Genomic DNA, 24,227 nt, shown 5'->3' on the forward strand with positions numbered 1-24,227 from the left:
GGGCGGTAGCATCTTCGCGCACTGAGTTCACCTCCTTTCCCGCGCCGAGGTGCATTATGGCATTCTCTGACTCCTCTTAAGAATCTCTCAGGGGTAACTTTATGATACCTTTCTTTAGATCATAAAACTGAAGCTTAGGTCACATATTGAGTAAATAGAGGCACTGTGTTTCAAACGTATGTCTGCCAGACTCCAGTGCATGTAATTTTACCACCATGCATTGCCACAAGAAGGCAAATATTGACGGAACAAACAGAGAGAAGGTCAGAAATGTTGAGACCAGGGCTAACGCCGAAAACGTCTGATGACCCTGTGGCTCGAACACTGACCGGTTAGAATGGACGCCAACCCTCATCTGTCTTGACTCAACCTCAGCCCTCCCTGAGAGTGTACTCAATCTTCCGGTGCACCCCTCTCCCAACTAGGTGAGAAATTCTTTGACATTGACAGCGGGAGGAGAGCGCCTCTGCATTCTCCGCCCAGCCAGCACTACACCATTATTTTCAACACCTTCGTGCTCATGCAGCTCTTCAACGAAATCAACTCCCGCAAGATCCACGGGGAGAGGAATGTCTTCTCGGGCATCTTCCGCAATCTCATCTTCTGCTCAGTGGTGTTGGGCACATTCATCAGCCAGGTGAGATTCTAGCTAGGATTGGGATAGAAGGTCTGGGAAGATAAAGGCCAGACGCTGGAAGCCAGGATTCCCTGGGTGCCCCAGAAGAGGAGTAGGGGATGGCTAGGGACCTAGGCTGTGGGTTGCACCCTTTGGGGTTCCCAGCTGGTTCTCATTTGCTCATTTCTCTAGAATTGGATCCCTCTGTGTCAAGTGCTCCAGTGCACGGCAGCATGTTGGTAGTGAATAAAATAAAACTTGTAGAATTCTTTCCTTAACTTTCTAGAACACAGAAATTTAACATAGTGACCGGGAGGAAGGTCACTGTCTTCTAACCCCTTTCATGCCTCGTACCAGTGCACTCGAAATGTGCATGCAGGTGCCGAATAGGCGTCTCTCTGTCCCTGCCGCTTTGTTCTGAAAGGGCTCGTGGTACAAAATGCTACACGGTTCAAAAGTAAAGGAGAAAAATGGCATGGTGCCACATGTAGTTGCAGATAAGCCTGGTGTGGATTCTTTCTGTGAGACTGGAGTCAAGGGCATGACTGCCCTGCTGGTGAAAGGATCGAGCCACCGTCAGAGATATCCCAAGACAGGTGCCATGCAAGAGATGATGAGCACAAGAGAGTCTGCCTCTTCCTTACTTGCACCCTTCCTAAGTTTCCCTTCTCTGTCGCTGTTGGCTTCAGTCACAGGAAGCCCTTAGCTCCCCTTGATCCGCTCGCCTTTGCATCAATAGTGTTCGTAGTGACTGGAAACTCCCCTTCAGAAGGCTCTGCAAAGACTGTTGGTGGCTGTCTTCCCTTCCCCCCATCTGGGTCTCTTCTTTCTCCTTCCCCAGCAAGCAGACCAGGGTTTGCACCGCAGGGATCCCGGGGCAGGGAGCTGATGTGGCTTTGGTGGCCTTGACTAGAGGGCTGGCTACCTGTTACTTGCCTCCCAGTCACAGGCTGCCTCTCTGTCTGTTCTAGATCATCATCGTGGAATTTGGGGGCAAACCCTTCAGTTGTACGAAGCTCACCCTGTCCCAGTGGTTCTGGTGCCTCTTCATTGGTATTGGAGAGCTGTTGTGGGGCCAGGTGAGTACGGACACACCCTTCCCGCGGTTGCATGGCCGGCAGACCTCCCCTCCCCTAGATGAGATGGAACGAGCGGCTTTGGAGACCCCCAGCTCCAGACCTTCGTGTTCTGCTTCCCCGTTTCCTCTGCCACCAGGTTTTCAGGTTCTTTCCATCTTGCAGGATTCCAAGCAGAATGATTAGTGCCCGCCACTTCAGAGGCTTCTGATCTCTTCCCTAATCATGCCTGGAGACAGACAAATCCCTTAGCTTCTCTGAGATGGAAGTGGAAATTTTCAGTGCTAATTTTGCTTAAAAAAAAGGAAGAAAGTAAGGGTCTTAGAAGCAGAGCGTTTACAAAGCCCGTGTCTGCAGTGAAGCTGCAGTGTGGTTGTGCGTGCTCTGCATCATGCTGCAGGACTCCCTTGCCTCCGCTGCTTCTCACCATCACCTTATCCAGGACGAATGCCTGACCATCACCTAAGATAAATTCAGACTCACGCGGTCTCTGGAGAAGCAGTCTAGCGTACGGTTGAAAGCCCAGACTTAGCAACCGCCTACCTTGGTTTGAATCCTGGTTGTTTTTTACAGACTGCATCTTAGTGAAGTACGTTTCATAGCAGCTCTGCCTCAGTTTCCTCAACTCAGGATAGCAAGGCCATTGTGAATCATTCTTAATCAGCAACCCAGTTTCCATATAGAAATGACTTAGACAAATGTCTAATACCTTGTAAATCTTCAATAAATGTTAGCTATTAACATTATAATAATATAATCTGGTTTGATAAGAGTTTGATTCCTTCCCTAGTACCACTTTACAACTCCCCCTCATCATTAATTCTGCCCTGGGCTATGCTTCTGCTTTGCAGACCCCAGGTCTCCACTGATCGGTGCCCAGCCACCTGAGTAATGGAGGCTTTGCTCTAACTGGCCCCAAAGTTTCCTCCTAGGACTGCAGGCTTTCCCCCATAGACCTGCTGGTTATTTCTTCCATACCTCCTAGTTGCCTCCCTGATTAATCCCTATCCCAGTTCCTAACACACGTCCCTCCAACCTGCTCTGTTTGCTGTTTGTTTACCAGTGGGTCCCTAAAGCTTTCTTGTTTCATGTACTGTTTGAAACACTCACCTGGATCGAGTTTCACATGTGGCCATGTGGCCTTGAAGCCTTCCTTCTGTATCACAACAGCTCCTTCCAACATCTGAAAGCAGCATGTGGACGTTCTGTTTCAAACGTTTGGCTCCACGTAGGGCTGCTCACACGGACCTGTCTCACAGCTGAGCCCCGTCTGCTCCTCTTCTTGTTTGTAAAGGAGAGCTGACCAGCAGGCACTGAGCTTACTGAGTGATTCACTTTGAATCGCAAGCCCGAGCTCCTGCTCCATGTCCTCTGAGAACATGCATATGTCCCTTCTGTGGGCTGCCCCATCCACTTTCTCACCCGAAGCCCAGGAAGACCTTCAGGGTCCTCTCACTGTAGTTTTATAAAAGAGGAATCACTTAGCATGTGCAAACTGAGAAGAGGACCCCTCCCCTCCGACAGCCTTCCGTCCCCCTTGTGCACACACACACATTGTGACCATCTTGTCCCCAGCCGTATTTTGCCCCAGATTCTTGTCTGTGTCCCCTCCCACTATGTAGCATGCATTCCCACCCTGTAGCACGCATTCCCACCGTGTACCACGCATTCCCACTGTGTACCACGCATTCCCACCATGTAGCACGCATTCCCACCCTATACCACACATTCCCACCGTGTACCATGCATTCCCACTGTGTACCACGCATTCCCACCATGTAGCACGCATTCCCACTGTGTACCACACATTCCGACCGTGTAGCACACATTCCCACCGTGTACCACACATTCCCACCATGTAGCACGCATTCCCACTGTGTAGCACGCATTCCCACCGTGTAGCACACATTCCCACTGTGTACCACGCATTCCCACCATGTAGCACGCATTCCCACCCTATACCACACATTCCCACCATGTAGCACGCATTCCTACTGTGTACCACGCATTCCCACCGTGTAGCACGCATTCCCATCGTGTAGCACGCATTCCCACCGTGTAGCACGCATTCCCACCGTGTAGCACACATTCCCACTGTGTACCACACATTCCCACCGTGTAGCACGCATTCCCACCCTATACCACACATTCCCACCATGTAGCACGCATTCCCACTGTGTACCACGCATTCCCACCGTGTAGCACGCATTCCCATCGTGTAGCACGCATTCCCACCGTGTAGCACGCATTCCCACCGTGTAGCACGCATTCCCTTAAGAGACAGACTGCAAAATGAAAACAGAGAACTGAGACAGGAGGAGGAGAATAAAGTGTGTCACAAGGCAGATGCTGGTCAGATACTAGAATTTAAGTTCTCCTTCGGACATGGGAGACAAATGCAGACAGAGGTCGGGCCCTGGCAGATGCTGGCCTAGGCGGGCTGGTGCTTCTCCCTCTGCTGTCCCTCCCAGGGAGAGGGGTGCTGGGGCCAAGCGTGACTTGCCCAGAGCCTGACCCACGCAGCCGAGTGACAGCTTTTCTCGCCCTGATCCTGGCTTCTCGCCTTTTGCTGTACCTGCTCTCAGGTCATTTCCACAATACCTACCCAATCCCTGAAGTTCCTGAAGGAGGCTGGGCATGGCACCACCAAAGAGGAGATCACCAAGGATGCTGAGGGGCTGGACGAGATCGACCACGCAGAGATGGAGCTGCGCCGAGGCCAGATCCTCTGGTTCCGGGGCCTGAACCGTATCCAGACTCAGGTATGGTGATGGTGGCCTGTCCTTGCCCTGGAGGAGGAATCCCGTCCGTCTTTATTGGGAGGTGTTGGGAGGGCAGTAGCTGTTGGTGGCCAGTGTCTCTACCCTTCTTAAGGCCCTTTCACTGGTGGATAGCCCAAGCTCCCTTGCTTCAAAATAGACAGAGGCAGAGGCGGCAGTTTGGGCTCCTCTGAGAGGAGAGTGATCGTGGAGAGCCCAGAACACAGGACCCCAGCTGGTAGCATGGTCCTCTAGCTTTGGGTTTGTCTGAAGGCCACTTCCCACCCACGGCTAGGCAAGCTTCCTGCTTACAGTCTCTTGTAAGCACCAGGCCTAACCTCCAGTGGGAAATGTTCAGAGTCTTTCCTGACCCTGCAGAAGAAAGGGTTCAGACAGTATCTCTGTACCATCATCCCCAACATTTATTGTACATCCTCAAGCTGCTATTAAGGGAATGTAGGTGTATCTGGAGGATCTTTGTAAAAGAAACTCACTCTTTTATGTCTTCCCCACTCAAAATGTAAGACCATGATGGGGAACCTTATTGCTAAGTATATATAAATAACAGTAGTCTCTCAGTGCCTGAGTGTCTTTTACAGGTTCAGATTTTCTCCCCAGAAAAGAGGAGGCTATAATTTCTTCACACCATTTCCCTTCCTGCGATCTCTGAAATGGGATAGAAGCTGCTCCTGCCGCTCTTAAGTCCCTTGCCTCTAGCCCTACAGTAACTTTTCTCCCCACCTTTCATGCAGCAACTGTAGCTACCTTTTCCTGGGTAAATGGCCTGGTCTAGGTACTGATAATCTTAACACTTCCCTATTCTTACCTCACCTACCTCTATTGTGTTAGTCCTAAAATTTCCTATCTCAGGGACCTGTAAATCCCCAAGTTCTCAAAGGTGTTCTCCAGAGAACAGGCCTATGCATCTCTGCAGATTGGCTAGAGATCCCAGAAGTAAATTTCATCCTCTAAACAGCACTGCAGGTGGTTTCAAAAGTTCCTTTGTCAAACCCACCACTTTCTAGGGAAGAAAGGCGAAATGAATATTCTAAGGGAAATACAGTGATCGCCCCTTATCCATGACTTTGCTTTCCTTGGTTTCACTTACCTGTGGTCACCCACAATCTGAAAATATTAAATGAAAAATACCATAAATAACTCGTAAGTTTTCCATTTTATGCCATTCTGAGTAGCTGATGAAGTCTCATACTGTCCCACTCTATCCTGCCCTGGATGTAAATCATTCCATTGCCTATCATATCCACACTATATCAGCTACCTGCCCATTAGCCTAGGAAAAAGCATAGTATATACAGGATTTAACACTATGCGATTTCAAACATCCACTGGGGGTCTTGGGATTTATCCCCTGCAGATAAGGGAGGACTCCTGTAGCAGCTGGGAACTGGTCTCCTGTAGACAAGGCAGCAGATGAAAATGGGGAGCCAGGGCTAGGGAGGGAAATCCTGGGGCCCCTTTCCCCTGTCTTGAGCTCCTCCTCATAGAGGGAAATCCCAGGGGTCTGCAGAAGCTGCCTTAGCACTTGCCGAGTTTCCACAGCAGCCCCACTCCAGGCTGCACGTGCACTCCCAGCCAGGGCCCCCCGGACCCCGAGAGCTCGGTGCCTGTGGCTCCCGTGTCTGAGGCCTCAGTGCTTCCCTGCAGGCCTGCTCTTTTCAGAATAACCTGTCTTCTTTTCTTCCCTTCAGGATCATCTGCCTCCTCTTCTACTATGTACATTTTTTCCTAGCCAGGATCCCCTCGTTCCAGTGTCTCGTGGCTCCTTCCCAGGCTTCTCTCCTGGGGCTGAGACTCATGGATCTGCCCTCCCCTCCACTACCAATGTCCATCCCCTCGACTCTATACCTCTCTGGTTCTGCTGCCTACATAGCTTTAGGTGTACTGCCTTTCTCTGTTGGAGCAAGAGGTGCTTGGACCAGAATGACGTTAAAGCCTGAACTTGGGCAACACAGGCGACCTGTTAGAGATGCTGTGAAGAGCAGCCTGTGCCATCAGCCCTGAATCCACAGCAGCTGCGGCTGACTGCTAACCTTCACCCTGGATCCTAAGCCCTCTCCTGGCATCAGCCCTTCCCTCAGCAGAGCTGGTCCTTGTCATTCTCCTTGCAACACCTGAGATGGGAAGTGCCAGGCTCTGTCCCCTCCTGGTCCCTGTAACTTTGGGAGACCTAAAAGCACTAGAGGGCGGAAGTTAGGGAAACTCGAGGGCTTGAATCTTGGTAAACTTCCAGCTTCATGGTTTGGGGCCTTGTGGCCTTAACAAGCCCGAGGAGTGACTCTCCAGCCCTTTCTTCCATGTGGCTGAGCCCTGCCCACATCCAGACCTTTTTCTCCCACAGTGTCAGGCTCCTCCATCCCTTGGAAGTAAGGACTGTATCATGTGATGAGTGGTATTTTACCTCAAACCTGGTCTGAATCCAGAAACTAGCCCTAAACATTTCATGGCTTCTCAGGAAGCTTTATAAATAAGAGCAACTGTCTGATTCACAAGGTCCCTGCACTCCCACCTTCTCACCTGGGGAGGTGAGGTTAGATGAGTGGGGTCAGCACCTCTCCTACCTCCCTGGTAGACTGACCCGTGGTGTTAAGCATTTGGGCATTTTTAATGTGATTCTACCAGATCTTGAAGGGTAAGGAAATTCTTTTTGATTTGTTCCTTGTTAGTCAGAAGTCAGGGATGAGGGTGGTAGGTTACCGAGGCCTCAGATCAAGGCCACTGTCAGAAGACAAATGGCCTTCATTGCCTCTGTCTCTGAAGAGCTGGACCCTGAAAATCAGAGGCAGTTTGTGCAGGGCTAGACCCGCAGCTGGTGAGGACGGCCGCCACTCTCAGCCAGCTCCTCCTCCTGGGCCCGTCTACCTTCTGAGCTCATGACTGACTTGTGCCGGCGCTTCCAGGGCTCCAGCGCACGACTGCTGTTGGAGGCCTTCTCTCTAAGGGCCTGGCCCCTGGGCTCCTGAGCTCCGCCTTCAGAGGTCTTGTCCACTCCCACCCGAGGAAAGGGTATCTCGGAGAATAACCCAGAAGAGGGTGAGCCCAGCTCCTTTGTGGTCTAGGAGCCTTTTCCCCATGGCCACTTGTGTATGGGCTAGTACACTGCCTCTGTTTAAACACATAAGTTGTTTTCCTGGAAAATCTGCAAGAATAGGTAATCAATTTAATTGGTTTAGAGTTCTGAGCCTCAAAACTCAGTAATATATACTTTGCCTACTATCTTAAATTGCATGCTTTATTTTTTTAAGAGTATGGGTCAAAGCTGTGAATAAGCTGTCACTCTCTGTCAGGAGTCAGGAGTAGGGAAAGTCCCTTTAAATTTTAGATATGTTTGAACACCAGCACACCTAAAATGTCCATCATGGGCTAAAAGGGAAGGGAAGGATAGATTCTGGCTGGGTATGTAGACTCCACGGCAAACTGTTCCTTAAATGAAGTGTGATTTGCAATTAACGATTTTCCCCCCTTTTCCTGACTGTTGTTTTGTGTGTGAGGGATTCTCTCTGGCTTCCCATCTCCTGTCCCCTTTCCCCATCTCTTTCCATCCCCTCCCCTAACCCTCTTGGACCCTCCCTTCCTCTCTTCTCACTTCTCTCTGACTGTGGAGCAAAGCTGTCTCACTTTCTGATTCTTTGCAGATCGACGTAATTAACACATTCCAGACGGGAGCCTCTTTTAAGGGAGTCCTAAAGCGCCAGACCATGGGTCAACACCTTGATGTAAAACATGTTCCTAGCTCATCCTATGTAACAGTTGCACCAGTCAAATCTCCCCCCACCACTTCTGTTGCTGCTGCTGTTTCATCTCCTACTCTGGGCAGTGAGTGATAGTCTATTATGATGCATGATTTGCTAAAATGACCACAAGAGAGCACGTGGCATTCACTTTAACCAGTCGTGGTTATCTTTTCCTTTTGGTTTTTCCCTTTGATCTTTGAGTTAAGGAAAGAAAAGTTGGGGCTAAATCCCCACTCCAAAACTAGCTATGTGCCCTTTAATTTTATTAATTTTTTAATGTTGAAAAGCTATTAAACCGTAACCATTTTAAAGACAGTAATCTTGTTTTCTGATTGTTCCCCTGCATTGCCTGTTCCTTCCTTGAGTTCTGTTTGTTTGTTTTACTTTACTTTGTTGCTTTGTTTGAAGATGTTGTTGTTCCTTTCCTCTCCTTCTGCTTCTTTGAGTGTCAACTCTGTCCCCTAAGGTTAGATGTAAGGTTAAGCCAAATGAAGACTCGGGAACTCTCTTCATCTGGGGGCAAATTTGAGATCTCCTGAAAAAAGGCATGAAAGGAGCTATTATTCCCATTTTTTTTAAGCAGTAGATCTGTCATAGTTGAATCAGCGTTGAGTTTGGCCAGTACTAAGAGTGTCCTTTTGGCCGCCACTCTACCATTAGCTGGCAGTATTGGCATAAAAGTGGCAGCTGAATGTGAAGAAAAGATGTTCAGTTCACATGCACAGGTCTGAGCATTCCCGTTGTTTTACTTTTCAGGGATCTTAAGCCAAATTCTGGTTTAAGAATCTATTCATTCACATCTCATAGGAGAAATATATAAAAAGATCAAAACAACTTATTTTTCACCTGTTAAAAAAATTTTTTCTTTTAGGAATTTCTGAAGAGCAACCTTTTTTTTGTTTTCCTCCTTTCCTCTAATCTGATTGTTTTACTTATAACCAACACTTCATATTTTATTTTGGCTGTAAAGTTTTAGGACCCCTTTCTCAGTCATCCTGTCAACCAGAATGCCATCAAGGCTCACCCTAAGATCTGGTAGATTATAGGTAGATTATTGGATTATTGCTAATGCTTATGCCTTCCTATTCCTGATCTTTTTACCTTCCCCAAGTGGGACCCAGAGAGGAAACAGAAGTCTTTTTGCTGATAGTGCTGTTAAGGTATTTGGTGGGGAAGGAGTCTCTCTGTATTAAGTATATCGTGGGCTTCAAATATCTGAGTGTTTAGTCTGTTTCTTTGTTCCCCCACTCCTGGATACCACCGCTCCAACCCTGGGATGGGGGGTAAAGAAAGAGCAATTGCTTCATCTGTGGTTCACTTGATGGTGAGTGTGTAGGATGATCAGACCTAGATTATCCATTGTCTTTCTAGCCAGCCTTAAGGGTTCTTATGTGAGGTGTGAGGAGCAGGGGGAGAGGAGGTTTATGTAGATGCATATTCTTTAGGCCCAAAGGCAGCCAAGACCTACGTCTTACCTCACCAACATGCAAGGCTCTCTTGCTCTAGTCCTCCCGTATTCCTCTTGTTCCCTGCTTTCTTCTGGCTTTACCACATCCTTCTAATTAGTCTCTGTTCTTTTTTAAACCCTGCCTCTCTGTTGGGAAGGGTTAGTGCCAACTGTCCTGGTGATTTGAAGGTGGGAGGACACTAAGCCATTGGGCTCATGTAGAGTTGCTGGTGGAGGATATGGTGCAAACCCTCAAAGGTAGAAAATCCGGAGAGTCAGGCCATACCTGCTCTTTCTCCAGCTGTGCCTTCTTACTGGAGGGCCTAGAAGTTATAGTCATGCATTTTAAAACCCATTTCCCATTCCAGATTTCCAAACAAATTCAAGTATTTATCTAACCTTTGGCAGACAGATCTCTAAGATTTTCCTCTCTGCATGCCAAGTCGCTTCAGTCATGTCCAACTCTTTGTGACCCTGTGGTCTATAGCCCGCCAGGCTCCTCTGTCCATGGGATTCTCCAGGCAAGAATACTGGAGTGGGTTACCATGCCCTCCTCCAGGGGATCTTCCTGACCTAGGAATTGAACTTGTGTCTCTTATGTCTTCCGCATTGGCAGGCAGGTTCTTTACCACTACCACCGCCTGGAAAACCCAAGATTTCCCTCTCTAGGAAGGCCCTAATTCCTTCTCTTCTGTTAATTTCTGCAAAGAAAAACTGCAGAATACCAACTGAAGAAAAGGAAGTCTTCATCTTCCCATTCACTGAACTCCAGAGAGTGGCCCTTAGCACTCATGCCTAATCTAAGGTCCAGCCTGGTTCAGGCCTCCGAGCCGTGAGAAACAGTTGCTCTTCAATCAGCCACTTTCACTGGTAGGATAAGCGCCCCAGAAGTGACGTTTCCCAGAGACTCTGAGTGACGGTGATTGCGGGAGGAAAGGTTGACTGGCCAAGTGGAGAGGGCCTGGAGCTTGCCCAGCACCCGCCTCTGTCTGTGTCTTGTCCCCCACACACTGCTCGGGCACCGGGCACTGTGCATCAGGAAGGGAGGCTGCCACCGCCTGGGGTGGGCTGGTGATGAGGTGGCTGTGTGGTGGGCATCCGTGCGTGTCACAGAGTCTCCGAGGTCAGCGCTGGGATTGAGGGGCCTTCTGGTGCAACCCGCACCCTCTGCCCACCACCCTCCTCTCCGCCTGCCAGGCCACCAGGTGGTGCTTCCTGGCTCTCTGACTCCTCTTCTCGAGCTTCCCTTACAGGTGGCTGCTTTCTCTTTAGAGTCCAGAGCCCTGTTATCTAGCTGGATGACTGTTTCTTGCTCCCCTAAAGAAGAAGCTGTCCCTATCTTTTCCGTCCCCATCCCCACGTCACCTTCATCTCCCTTATTGCGTGTAACAGTGACTCATCCCCCCAGCAGGTGAGAGGAGAAGCCAGCAAACAGGGCTCCAGAACCTCATGGCGACCCCTGTTTTTAAACATCTGTTTTCTAGATTGGACTTAACATATAATTGTTTTAACAAAGTATTCAGTTGCTTCAAAAAAAAAAATGGAAGCAGGAAGTTTGAAAATGACTGATACTGAAGATGGCCAGCCCATGGTACAGACGTGCTGTCGCCTGCGGCACGCGTTACAAACGCGGAGGTCGGAAGAGTGAAAAGTGTGGGCTGTGCCAGCACCCCTGCGGGGCAGCGTGGCTTTGAGCCCATTACCTGACTAGGGCTTTGGATTCGGTCTCGCTTCATCCCAGGTGCTTTGCTCTAAGATTTGATGTAGACCCATTATAACTTGGGACTTCCTGAAAACCAGATGTAACCTGCATTCCATCTGATCTTGCCAAAGGGATAGAAGAATAGACCCTAACTTTGTGTGCAGCGAGGTGAATGTGTGCCCGGGTGCCTCCATCCTTCTTGGCTGAAGCACCGAGCGGATTTCACCGAGTCACAGCGTCCTCTGCCTTCTGAGCTCTGAGCGCCCTCTGTCCTGTGGGTCTGCCAGTGTGCTGTGGAGTGAGGCAGGATAAAGAAAGCCTTAGTCGCAGGATGCAATCTCAGTGAACCTTCTTTGTGCGTTACTTTTGAAGGTTCTGTACAGTGACGGGAAGCACTGAGACGAGCTGTACAGTTTACTTGCCTGTCTCTCTGTGTGCTCTGCTGGATCCATATTCCTCAGGAAGTATTCTTTGCTGGAAGAGGTTCCCCGCCCCAGCCCCCATCACTTCTCTCCCCTCTCCCACCTCAACAGCCTCTCCTGCGTTATTTCCATTTCTTTTCTGATGAAGGAACTTTGGGATCAGTCTAGGATCAGCCACCTCCCAAGAACTGAAACTGTCCTACGACACCTTCTTTTCCCCTCTCTCTCCAGCCTCTCAGGATCCCACCTTGCCCCCTACTCTACTACTACCACCCCAAGCTCTAAAGCATACCTCAGAGAGCTTTCCAGTTTGGAAAAACAGCTGCCAGAAGAGCTGGTGCCTATGGATAAAGTGATCAGTGCTTGTCAAGTGTTTCTTCTTCTCTTCTAAACTGAACCCCTTCCTCTATTGTGCAGTAGAACAGACTGACACTCACAGGCGTGTATCCCCTTTGACAAACTGCAGGTGGCTCCCTTTCCTCCATCCTCTTGATCCATCCCATCAGGAAAGCCTCCTGGCCTGAGTGGCTTCTGTTCTGAGCCCACGCTCTCCCTCTCCTACCTAAGATCATGTTCCTCTTCGTAATTTACAAACAGCTGGAGAAAGCCTGTGACTCGGCACAGCTGCTGTGCGTCAGAGTCATGGCCGCACGCGTCCAACCACATCTGAACTGAGAGAGCAGCCCTCTGTCAGCCTCAGACGGGGCAACTGTGATGCCTGTATTTATCCACCTCTTCAAGGGGAGGGGCTGAAGGAGTGGAGTTCTGCTTTGTTTGGGGGAAGAGGACACAGTGGAGACTGTGGGATATAAACATATGCATGTTTCCTGATTGAAAGAGCAATTATTAAATTGGAGAGTACAAGAATTTTGATTTCTTGCATGCTGCTAACCCAGCTGCACGGTATTGTCTGCCTTGCCACACAGTATTCATGGCCGCTTATCACCCAACGTGTATTGTGTGCAAATTGATATGTGTTTGGCTTATTGAGGGTTTTCAACAGATAACTAAACTTCAGTGTGTAATCTTCCATTCCACACTCACAAATTATTTGGCCCCAACACAGAAATCCACATGTCTGGATCATCTTTTAAGTTTGACTGTTAAACTGCACCTACTTCCAATGTCCTTGCCTCCCATCCAAAAGAACTAATGAATCTTTTTGTTTCCTATTTAATTTTAAGAGTAGATTGTTTGGGAATGCTAACTTTGCTTTGGGTTTTCTACTTTTTTTATGCAGCTTTGAAATATTCTAGTTGTTTGTCATTATTCACTTTCCCCACCCCACCTCAGTGCTTGAAATTTAAGTCACGTGGTGTTCTGGTGTTTCATGATCTCTTCTCATACTTTTGGTTTGGGTTGTGGGGCAGTAGTGTTCTGTAGTTTGGGCTTTGTTTCTGTCATCAAACCACCCAGTCCCCTGTTCTGCTGACCAGTTCTCACCGCTGCGTTTTCTCACCCTCCTTTTCCTTCCCCTGGTGTAGATCAAAGTGGTCAAAGCGTTCCATAGTTCCCTCCACGAAAGCATTCAGAAACCCAAGAACCAAAACTCCATCCACAACTTCATGACCCACCCTGAATTCACCATAGATGAGGAGGGGCCACGAACACCACTCCTGGATGAGCAAGAAGAGGAGATTTTTGAAAAGGTGTCTAAGCCTGGGACTAAGACGTCCTCGCCGGATGGTGAGGTCACTCCACAAACCAACAAAAACAACAATTCGGTGGATTGCTGCCAAGTACAAATTGTTGCTTCCCACTCGGACAGCCCTCTACACAGCCTGGAGACGTCCGTGTGAACTTCTCTGCTTCCCATCCCTGCCTTCCCTGTCTCCCTTTTCATCTGTCCCATCAGTAAGGTGATGACGGGAGTTTTCACCATCGTGTCAGCTGCTCCCAAGTATGTGTGAACCCTCATCTGCCATGAGGAGGCAAGAGCACAGACCTACGAGCATTTTAACTGAAACTCGAGTTGGGGTTTGCAGCGGGACCCAGTTAAGCCCCAGGCAAGTGATGAGTGGTGGATCTGTCCCTCGGATGTGTCAGTAGTCATTTTGAAAGAAATGACGAAAATCATCTTGGCGTCTACCCCACCTCCAGTTCTCCCCAACATCCGTACCCAGGTCACCAGTCTCCTTACTTGTGGATTTTTACCCTATGAGTCTATGCTGTTTAGGAGCTCAGCTCAAAATTCAGAGCTACAAACGTTATCAAATGAAACGTGTTGAGGTAAGAATGGAAGGTACAGAATCAGCCTATAGAGTGATTGTTTTAAAACAGTTTTTCCATTTCGAAAACTTATACCTGAGGCCCTTAACTTCTTTCTGCCCTTCCAATCAAACCTCCCCACAATCTCTTGGTCCTTTGTGACCGCCGTCTTCCTTACCTTCACTCTTTTTTAAGTTGTGATGATTAAGAAAATGGAAAGAATATAGGTGAGTTGAGTCAACTTTGACCTTTCTCCCTTCCGGCCCCAGTGGAACTCTTGATTTATTTCCAGAGATAGATAACATTTCTTTGCTAACGGCCCTTTGGAAGCAGTTGAGAGCAGGTAATACTATATCCCTGTTGTTGCCAGGTTATCTGCTTCTAAACTGCCATCTTGTCCGGTGTGTGTGGTTTCTAAGTGCCGGGAAGATTAGCCTTGACCATGAAGCTTACACATACATGGTTTGTAGTTTTCACCTGAAGCCTGAGCTTCCTCCTGTTCCTAAAGTGGTGGCAAAGGAATGAATTAAGATTGACCCTGCCTCCTAACTGGACTTGGATGTTAAGGAACCGAAGCTGGCAGATCTAGAACAAGACAGACCACCGAAGCCAACTAGGAGTCCTCCTCGGGGTAACCACTGCTGCTTTCAAAGCCATCTGCTAAGGCTTTTCTCGGGTAGGGCCTGATCATTGGGGGAGTGAGGACTGAGAAGGCGTGGGAGAGGCCAAAGTGCCCTTGAGCGGGATCTGAGAAAACCTTCCTCAGAGAAGCCAGAACCCTGGAGCTCAGGTGACGGGTCAGCTTGGACATTGCCTTCAGTTTTCGAATTCTACTCTGCTGTGTCCCCTAGCTCAGCTAGTCGCTGAAAGGGCCCCAGCCTTTCTCAGATATTCCGATTTTGAAAATGTATGGCTCCAGTGACACTCTGCTGACTTAAAGGAGCAAAAGGAGGCTCCTCTCCTCGCTCCTGCGCCCTACACCCTGCTCAAGCCCCCTCTAGAACGCTCAGTGCGGCACAGTTAAGCCCTGTGCCTTCTCTCCCTGAGCACTGCCCAGAGCATCCCCTTCTCCACCTGGCTCTCAGGAGCCAGGGAATTGGCTAGGAGATTTTTTAAGTGCTCCTCAGTGGGACGGGGTGGAGCTGCATTTGCAGTTTCTCCATTTCTCTCCCTGCTGTGCTGATATAAGCTCTCCTGTGCAGGAGTCAGCTCAAGTCCCATCTCCATCGGATAAATGAAGCCTCTCCCCTCTTTCTCGAGTGATGGGGATGGGGAGAAGGGCCTTGAGGTGTCTGGGGACTGCCGCATTTCCATCTGGGGGTCCGCTGACCTGAGCTGTCCTCTCCAGCCTTTTCCTGTGGCTCCCTCCCCCCAGCCCCTCTCACCGGAGCTGCCCTAGGAATGCCCTAGGAAGGTGGCTCCCCCCGCTCCCCCCTCACCGGAGCTGCCCTAGGAAGGTGGCTCCGCCTCTCACTGGAGCTGCCCTAGGAAGGAAAAATAAAGAAATGGTACCCCCTGCACATTCCCATTAGTACATCAGCCCCCAAATCTGATTCTGGTTTTATAAAACTTACATGTTTTAGTGATCTTTTTTTTCTCTGTCTTCAGTACTAATGGGGGAAAAAATAGCTCACCCGAGGTGTTCGATGTTCACATATATATTTATTAAGTAATTGGAAGATTTAGTTCTGTCGAGTCTTTTATTACCTCAGATCAGTTTTTAAAACAAACTTTGGAGGCTATTTTATCATTCCTGCTCCTGAAAGACTCTCATGGTGCCTGACGAGTTTCCTCTTGAGGGCTTGTGTCTACTTGTTTAAAGTCAATGGGATTTTTTGTGTGTATTCTAGTTTCCGTAGTAAGAGAGAAAATATAGAAATATTATGCAAACAATATATAGTTTTCTTTAGATCATAAACTGGTATTTTTGAGTCAGCCATGTGCATTTTGTTTAAAGGATTTAAAATAAAGTGTTGCCATGTAACCCCGTGGAAGGGGGCACAAAACCAACTGCTAGGCACGACAGGTGACTCACAGTGTATTTGCAATTGGTTTTAAAACCAATGCACCATCCTACCTTTCTCCAAACAGCCATCTTTATCCTTAGGGGGAAGAATTTTGTTGGATTCTAGAACTTTTTAATATAAATTTTGCTGATATGGAATTGAGCAAGTTTAAGTGCTTATGTGCATATATTTTTTATATGTGGTTTTTTTTTTCCTATTCAGTTTCAGTGATCCAACCGGCAGTGAATAAATATGGCATAAGTTAATAAAGCTTTCCCCAAAAAATGGTGCTTTGGATTTGAAAAGAGTCTGATGGGGAAAAGGGGGAAATATTATCCTATCCTTGGTTCCTCTCTTGATAAAACTAGAAAAATGGGCAGTAGATTACCAATGGGAAGGAGGGCATCCAGGAAGAAGGAACAGCTGGCAGGAAATAAGTGCACATCCCCATGGAAATGGGTATCAGGAAGTAGTGATCAGGATCAGGGACCTCAGGTAGATTTATATTTCTTGAAGAAGAGCTAGCAGAGTGGTACCCAAGACACTTGGGCTGCACGGGTACTCTGATTTGGGGGTTGCATTTTTTACGGTTCTTTCACCTCTGGTTGCCCCTGGAGTTTTCCATTAGTGATTTTTTTGTGCAAGGATTTGATTTGAGACTTCTCCCCCTCCCCTAAAAAAGTTTCATGCAATATATTAGATGGGAGATAATAGCTCTACATGGAAAAATAAAGGCTGGTTCTAGCCCTAGGTGACAATCTTGACTAGATCCTTCCCATAGGTGTCCTCTGCTTCTAAAATGACTCTCCATCTCTAAGTGTGGTAGAGAGACCAAGAAATCCCGCAGGCACTTGTGAGTTCTTCAGGGTTTGCATTTCTTCTTCCCTTGAGCTTCAGAGGGGAGAGTCCGCACAGTTAAATCTGAGTGATTACCTCACTGCCAAAACCCAGGGGCATGGCAAGCTCACATGTGTCCTGAAACCTCTAAACTTCTTCTCTTTCCTGTCTTCCCTGCCTAGTGACTGAAGCAGCCCGTGATGCCATCCCAAAGTGCACACTTCCTCTTCCTCCCTCTGCACAGCTGGGGACCCTCACTGCAGTGGTGGGGGTGGGACCCTCTGTAAATGCCTGCTCTTCTTCAGCCTTTACAGGCTCTTCCTCAGAACAGACCAGACACCCCTCCGTTTAGCTCAGTGCTGCCCTTACCTTCCCAGCCTGCTGGTAGACCTGCTGTCCCCTTTCCTCCTGATTAGGAGAGGTGGGGGGAGGTGAGCTCCCCATGACTGAATTGGCCTTTGGTTCATGTTTTCTCCCTGTATGTATATATGCCATATGTGAGTATGCCATATATATGTGCCAACAAACCTATCTACATTGTTTCAAATTAGCACACAGATAGGGATTTTGAGTTTCTTTTTTTTTTTTTTTTTTCTTTTCAGTAACTAGTATAACAGGCACTGGTATTTTGTATAAAAGAAAAAACAAAACAAAACAGAAGATTGATTATCGTGATCTGCATGACATACACAAATGGTGATATCAAAGCAATGTGTACCCCAGTGTGTGTGGCTATAATCTACAGTTCAGCTAAGCGTTACACCCAATCTGTATTTGCATTTTAATATTATTTAAGCTCTCTGTACAATGTTTTGCATGTATTTATATGGTTCTTAGGAAAAAAATGCTATAAATAACAATTCTGAAATTCAAATACGTTGTTCCATTGAGACAGGAAGAATGGAAGGGGAGTTTTAAAAGAAGGAAAAAAGAGATCTTTTTTTTTAGAACCAATGAAGCTGTTGCTGATGAGCAGAAACCAAACTATTGTGCACTGAGAATAAAAGCCATGCCCACTTGTGACTGTGCTGTCCTCTGTGCGTGTCCACTTTGGGGAAGGCCACTGGTTGTCGAAATTGAGACGGGCCCTGCCACGGCCATGTTGAGAGCCCATGTGCAAGCCCAGGACTCAGCCTGTTACTGGATCCTGAAGTGTTTCTCCACCAGCACTTTGGTGATTCACAGCCCTGGTTGCCCGTTTCATTCCCTTAGGAAACGAGCTTTGCTCTGCCCACCTTGGTTAGAGTCTGCAATCAGAGAACTATGAAGCTGGGGCTTTTGAAAAAGGATGAATCTGGAAGGATGAAAGAGTCAGGTTTGGCAGTCCTTTCTTTCTTTGTTTTAATTTTTAATGAAATGCCTATCAAGAAAATTAGTTTCCTTTATGTTAGCAGCTAGACTTCCCTCGAGGCTCAGTCGGTAAAGAATCTGCCTGCAACACAGGAGACCCAAGTTTGATCCCTGGGTGGGAAAGATCCCCTGGAGGAGGAAATTGCAACCCACTCCAGTATTCTTGCCTGGAGAATCCCATGGACAGAGGAGCCTGGCGGGCTGCAGTCCACAGGGTCACAAGAGTTGGACACGACTTAGCAACCAAACCACCACATATTAGCAGCTATTCCCTACCTTCCTTCCGGAGTTCTTCAGTTCCCATCTTCCCAGAGGTTTTTGGGGGGTTGAGAGTTTGTTGTTTGTTTTAGCTGTTCCATTCACTGGGTCTCTAGCATGACTAATATTAGGCCTTAGTTTCAGGTCAAAGCAACCTCCTGGCAAGTCCTTTAGGTTCTGAGCTTTCACTTCTCAGAATTCAGAACTCCTTCCAGCAACTCTCATCCAGACGCATCGACTCTCCTTTAAAATAGCAAGTAAGGAAAGGAGTTGTTGGCTCCCCAAGGTATTTTAGGGAAAATATGATGTTGAAGAACAGCCCAGCTCTCCTGGCTGTTTGAAGAGGTCGATTCTGAAGGAGGAACCAGCCACAGTTGATAGTCTTCTGTAATGAGAACTCTTACCCACCTCTCCTGCCAGTCCCAGGCTGCTCTCCACGGGCACGGTCACACTACCCACCTAGGTTCTTTCAAACATGCTGGGGAGAAAATAACTAATAACCAACCAAATAAACAGGGTCTGGGACTTATTTAAAAACAGAAATCATTCACAAAACAGGACTAAAGTCTTTTTCTTTCCTTTGTAGCTTCCATCCCAAATATCTTTACTTAAAAGGGATGCAAAATACACACACACACACACACACACACACAACTCGAGTCCTTTCTAAAGTCTGGCCCCATGTTTCCCCCCTTACTCACCTTGTCTTGGGCCCCAGATCTGTGCATCTGCCACATCAGACAGGATCTCAAGGAGCCGTACCTCCCAACCCCACTGTGTGGTGAGGCGTGAAGCAGAGCTTCAGAGCAGCTTTCTGGCAGAGACCAGCATTTCCTAAGACATTGGTTTAATGGGGTATATAGCCAGCTCAGCTCCTTAGGCTTGAGTTAGCACACGGAAAAAAAACTGTTCTTTTCTTCCTTCTTTTCCTACCGCTGTTTCTTTAAAAAAAAAAAAAAGCAGTTTCTTTGCCCTCCATCTTTAATAATGATTTGTGAGTCTCCCCTTTCTCAACGACTGTATCCTCTGCCAGTGGTCACTGGGTTTGTTTGAAACTCGCCACCAGGACTGACCGACCCTGCCCCCAGCCTCACACCCCCGCCCCGCCCAAGTGTATACACACAGCCAGACAACTCCCTAACTTATTCTGGGCAGATCCAAGGATGATTCACTAGGTACCAGTAAGCTGGTTAGCAACCCCTGACCTGGGTCTATTAGGGCATGGCCTCCATGCCACTGCAAGCAGAATAAAAAGGGTATGTCCTTTACCAGCAGATCTTGAAACCTGTTATAAATAAAACGTGAACCTGTTACTATCTGTGTAACATCATTAACATCCAGTTGTCCCCCAAATGAACCTGAGCTATGAGGAGCAATAGTCAACTAGATTCATAGACCAGGACACTTTTAGCCTTGCCTTGTAGCCTTGTAGGCAGTGACTTCTGGGTTCTGGGCTTGCCTGTATCCTGAGGGAACTAATCATAAATCTTCTCTGAAATCTATTTCAAAGCACACCTCCCAGCTCTCACAGTGCTGGAGCTGAGCGGCCAGTGCCATCACGCTCAGAGCTGGCCGCAGCATCTCCACTCAGGCCTGGCCCCTGGATTCAGGCCTGGGCACACGTGGCTTCTCTGGTGTCCCCTGGGCTAATGGCCATGGAGACCATCCTCCAAACAGCACAGCTGATTAGGTTAGGGTTCTTGGTTTAACTCCAGATCTTCATATCTGGGCCTTATTTAAAGCAAATATAGGGGATTCCCTGGAAGCCCGCTGGAGAAGGAAATGGCAACCCACCCCAATAGTCTTGCCTGGAGAATCCCATGGACAGGAGCCTGGTGGGCTACAGTCCATGGAGTCACAAAGTCAGCCACGACTGAGCGACTTTCACTGGAAGTCCAGAGGTTAGGACTCTGCTTTCACTGCCAGTGGTGCGGGTTCAATCCCTGGTCAAGGAACTAAGGTCTCACAAGCTGCACAACATGGCCAAAAAATTAATAATAAAATTTTAAAATGAAGCAAATATATATGAGAACTTAAAAGAAGATGCGAAGGTGGGGAGAGAAGGGCTGGAAACTCCTGATTGCCTTCAGACGTGGTTACCCAAACTCTTCATTTGAGTTTAGCATTTCTGCATCTTTCCCGTTAAACCCTTGAACTGAAACTGCTGCTGATCAGGTAGGAGAGAAAAGGAGTTTGAATGTTTTTCTGTTCACCCTGTGGTGGAGGAGCTTAAACAGAGTAATTAGATGGAGTAAAATCCTGATATAAACTCTGCTTCTTGACTGGCTTGATTTTCCATCTCTACAAGGAAAAAGTGGAACTACATCAATGATTTTCAGGCTACATTTTAAAGACCTGAAAGGGATTCCTTAGAGATGATTCAGAGCCCACGGGTATTCAACAAAAGGAGCACTTTTTTTAATATAAGTATTTGACTTCTGGGTCAGCTGTAGCTTTAAAAAATGACTTAAAAGCCTTATGAACTAGCCATCTCTAAGGGCCCCCGCTCTGAAATGCTGAGGTTCTAGTGAACAAATCAAATCGTCAGTGCTGAAATGATCCAAACGTGAGTGACAATGTCACAAGTTGTGTGAATAGATGCACAAGCCAGCCTAACTGGGATCCTGTCTTTATTGTCTCCTACTATAGTTGTTAATGAAACATAAATAATACAGAGCAAAACTTTGTGATTATAGATCCTTCGGCTGAGATTGTTATCTGTGTTGGAATTTGTTGGGAAAGAGCAGTAGTTTGGGAATCCAGAGACCTAATCCAATGGAATGGCATGAAATTAGAGGAGCGAGAGGGCTCATCTGAGCTTTGGTAGAAAGAGCTAGCCAGGGAATTAGAAGGCCTGTGTTACAATCCCAACCCTGGGACGTCCCTGGTAGTCCAGTGGCTAAGGCTCTGAACTTCCCAACACAGGCAGCCAGTTTTGATCCCTGATCAGGGAACTAAATCCCACATTCTGCAACTAAGAATTCCCACATCACAGTGAAGACCTGGCACAGCTAAATAAAGAAATAATTTTTTCTTAAAGAAAACAGTCACCAATCCTGCTGCTAATATGCTGTGACCTAAGAGTCTCTCCAACTCTGACACACTTTCCAAGCTTGCTCTGGCGTCTAAAATTGCTATTACTAACCATAAGAGAATATCTAGATGGCATTTCCGCATTGCTTTATTGCCTCTAGAACGCAGCACTGCGTGTGCATTGAGCACTACCGCTTACTGGTACCTGCAGGCTTCACCTGGGGCTCAGACACTTATATCTGCAACAAAGACAAACTGTTCCCCGGCCCTTAAAGTACAAGAAATCAATTTCTTTTCTAAATCAAGTCAACTCTAGCACCTAAATAGCACTGGCCAAGATCCGCGAGAGGCCTCTGCTAGTCCTTTTTTTATGGTCTCATCTCCTCCCCTTGGATATTGGGTCACTCCTTCATTCATCAAGTATTTATTATGCCAGGCACCAATGTATGCGTTTGGGATACTGCTGCTGCTGCTGCTGCTAAGTCGCTTCAGTCGTGTCCAACTCTGTGCGACCCCATAGACAGCAGCCCACCAGGCTCAACTATCCCTGGGATTCTCCAGGCAAGAACATTGGAGTGGGTTGCCATTTCCTTCTCCAATGCATGAAAGTGAAAAGTGAAAGTGAAGTCGCTCAGTCATGTCTGACTCTTAGCAACCCCATGGACTGCAGCCTGCCAGGCTCCTCTGTCCATGAGATTTTCCAGGCAAGAGTATTGGAGTGGGGTGCCATTGCCTTCTCCTTGGGATACAATAGCAAACAAAACAAAGACTCTGACACTTTTAAATTTAGTCTTGTGGAGAGAGACAAAACAAACAAATACAGAGCATGTCAAATGGTGACAAGGACCAAGGAGAACAGTGAAGTGTTGTGAGAAAAAAAAGGAGCACAGGCCATGAGGATTGGTGTTCTGTCGAGTGAGTTATCAGGGAAGGCATCTCTGGAGAAGAAGACTGTAAAGAGAGGCTATGGAGTAAAAGCCCTGAGCTAGTAAATATGTAGAAGAAAGAGATTTCAGGCAAAGGATTCAGCAAGTGCGAAGAGGCAGGCACTCTTGCTCTGAGGACAGGCAAAGAAGACAGGAATTGGCACTGAGTGACTAAGTGGGAAAGCGAAGGAATAAGTTCAGAGATGGAGGGATGGGAACCTGTAAGCCAGCATAAGCTTGGCTTTCTTAAGACAGGAATTCATGAGAGGGCTTTAGCTGAGGGTCCGATGATCTATCTTACAGTTTAATGGGATAACGAAAATGGAAGGAACAGTAGTGCGACGCGCGCCTCACATGGGCCTCGCCCAATACTAAGGGCTACAGGTACATTCAGCCCTCCCTGTCTTGCTATTGTCCTATGACACACAAAGAGAAAACGCGTGTTCAAAACAGAATTGAACTGTTTGCCGCCCCAGCTTGTTCAGGAGGCCCTGGTTCATGAAACAGTTGAAATGCTACTTCGTTCGCTCCCAGGAGAAGGGAACAGGGAGCCGTCCTGACGTCCGCCTTGCTCGCTCCGTGTGGTCGTGCTGCCGCGGCCCCTCCCCGGCGCGCTCTGCGCTCTTCCCGGTTCCTGCCGCGACGCCCCGTCCGCCTCCCGCCCGCGTGGGCCCGGGGCCGATGGAGGGGAGGCCGGCGGCCAGCCTCCCGGCGTCTGCGCGCGGCTCCGCAGCTGCCGGCGCACAGGGGCGGCCTGCCCTGAGACCGAGGCCTAGGAAAGGCCTGCTCGGCAGCGGCGCCCGGCGTCCGCCCTGGACCTCAGCCTAGCAGACAGAGGCTGTCTCCCAACCCGGTCACACTTCTTGCTTCCAAATTCTCCTCAACTCTTCTCAAGGACCCTAGGTTGAATGAGAGCAGGGAGCAGAGAAGTGAAAGAAATATTTATGCACTTTCCAAATTTCTCTATCCGAACCCTGCTCGCTCACAGCGTTAACTTAAAAGGGCGTTTGCTGCCTGTGTTCTGCTTCAGACATGTCTGGACTGGAGAAGGCCTCTCCATGAGCAAATGCGCAAGGAGGGACGGGGCTGTCAGCCAGCTGTCATCCTGCTCCACTGTCTCAGCCCCTAGACCTTCAAAAACAAAGCCTGGCTGCAGCTGTTTCACACAGGGCAATTTTGGCATGTTGGGGGAGCCCAGAAATACAAGAGCCACTGATAACCCCTTCCTAGGGCGAAAGAGACCCGACACAGGCCCTGGGTTGCCCTTCCTGGGAGGAGCAGCGAGGGCAGTGCTGAGACGGCTTTGTCCTTCAGCCCGTTCATGCACAGCAGGCAAAGACTAGGACGCTCATTTCTTTCTCAATATCTCATTCTGTTACACACTTAGGTCATAAATTCACAACAGCAGTAAGCACCGAGAGAACTTCTCAGAGGACCCAGTTAACTCTTAAGAGTCAGGCACTGTGTCAAATGCCAGAGATGTAATAAATTAAAACACAGTCTGCCTGAGAAGGTTCAAAGTCTACCCCAGGGTAACAAACATTTAAACAACTCATCCCAACAATTGGGAGGTGCTATTACACACAGGGCCATGACAGAAGAGCAAGAATCTAGTTCCAGATGCAAAGGGCTTTACAGAAGTGGTGATGCTTATGGCAAATTTTTTAAAATAACAATTTTGGTTTCTTATAAAAATGACACTTCAAACAATGGGTCCAAAAAAAGACAATAACCAAATATCTCAAGTCACACACCCAGAAATAAACTCATAAATGTGATTTTACTGGAATTCTACCAAAGAAAACGACACTCTGTTAAAATGAAGGGACTAGTGC

General features: G+C 48.0%; 1 protein-coding gene across 8 annotated transcripts in view; it reads left to right on the forward strand.

Moving 5' to 3' along the window:
- The window catches only part of ATP2B4 (ATPase plasma membrane Ca2+ transporting 4), a 102,944-nt gene extending 85,096 nt beyond the window's left edge, over positions 1–17,848 (forward strand). For 4 of the 8 annotated variants that reach the window (XM_055581685.1, XM_055581687.1, XM_055581690.1 and 1 more), the window contains 4 exons: positions 426–637; positions 1,588–1,695; positions 4,278–4,454; positions 13,259–17,848. In XM_055581685.1, coding sequence (XP_055437660.1) covers positions 426–637; positions 1,588–1,695; positions 4,278–4,454; positions 13,259–13,573 — 812 coding nt within the window. In that variant the 3' untranslated portion in view covers positions 13,574–17,848. Of the gene's footprint in view, positions 1–425; positions 638–1,587; positions 1,696–4,277; positions 4,455–8,104; positions 8,286–13,258 lie in introns of all 8 variants that reach the window. The other 4 variants (XM_055581688.1, XM_055581689.1, XR_008714723.1 and 1 more) reach the window with 3 other exon arrangements.
- Positions 17,849–24,227: the final 6,379 nt, after the last annotated feature.

The sequence above is a fragment of the Bubalus kerabau genome, chromosome 5 (genome assembly GCF_029407905.1).
Source record: "Bubalus kerabau isolate K-KA32 ecotype Philippines breed swamp buffalo chromosome 5, PCC_UOA_SB_1v2, whole genome shotgun sequence".
In the NCBI taxonomy this organism is placed as follows: Eukaryota; Metazoa; Chordata; class Mammalia; order Artiodactyla; family Bovidae; genus Bubalus; species Bubalus kerabau.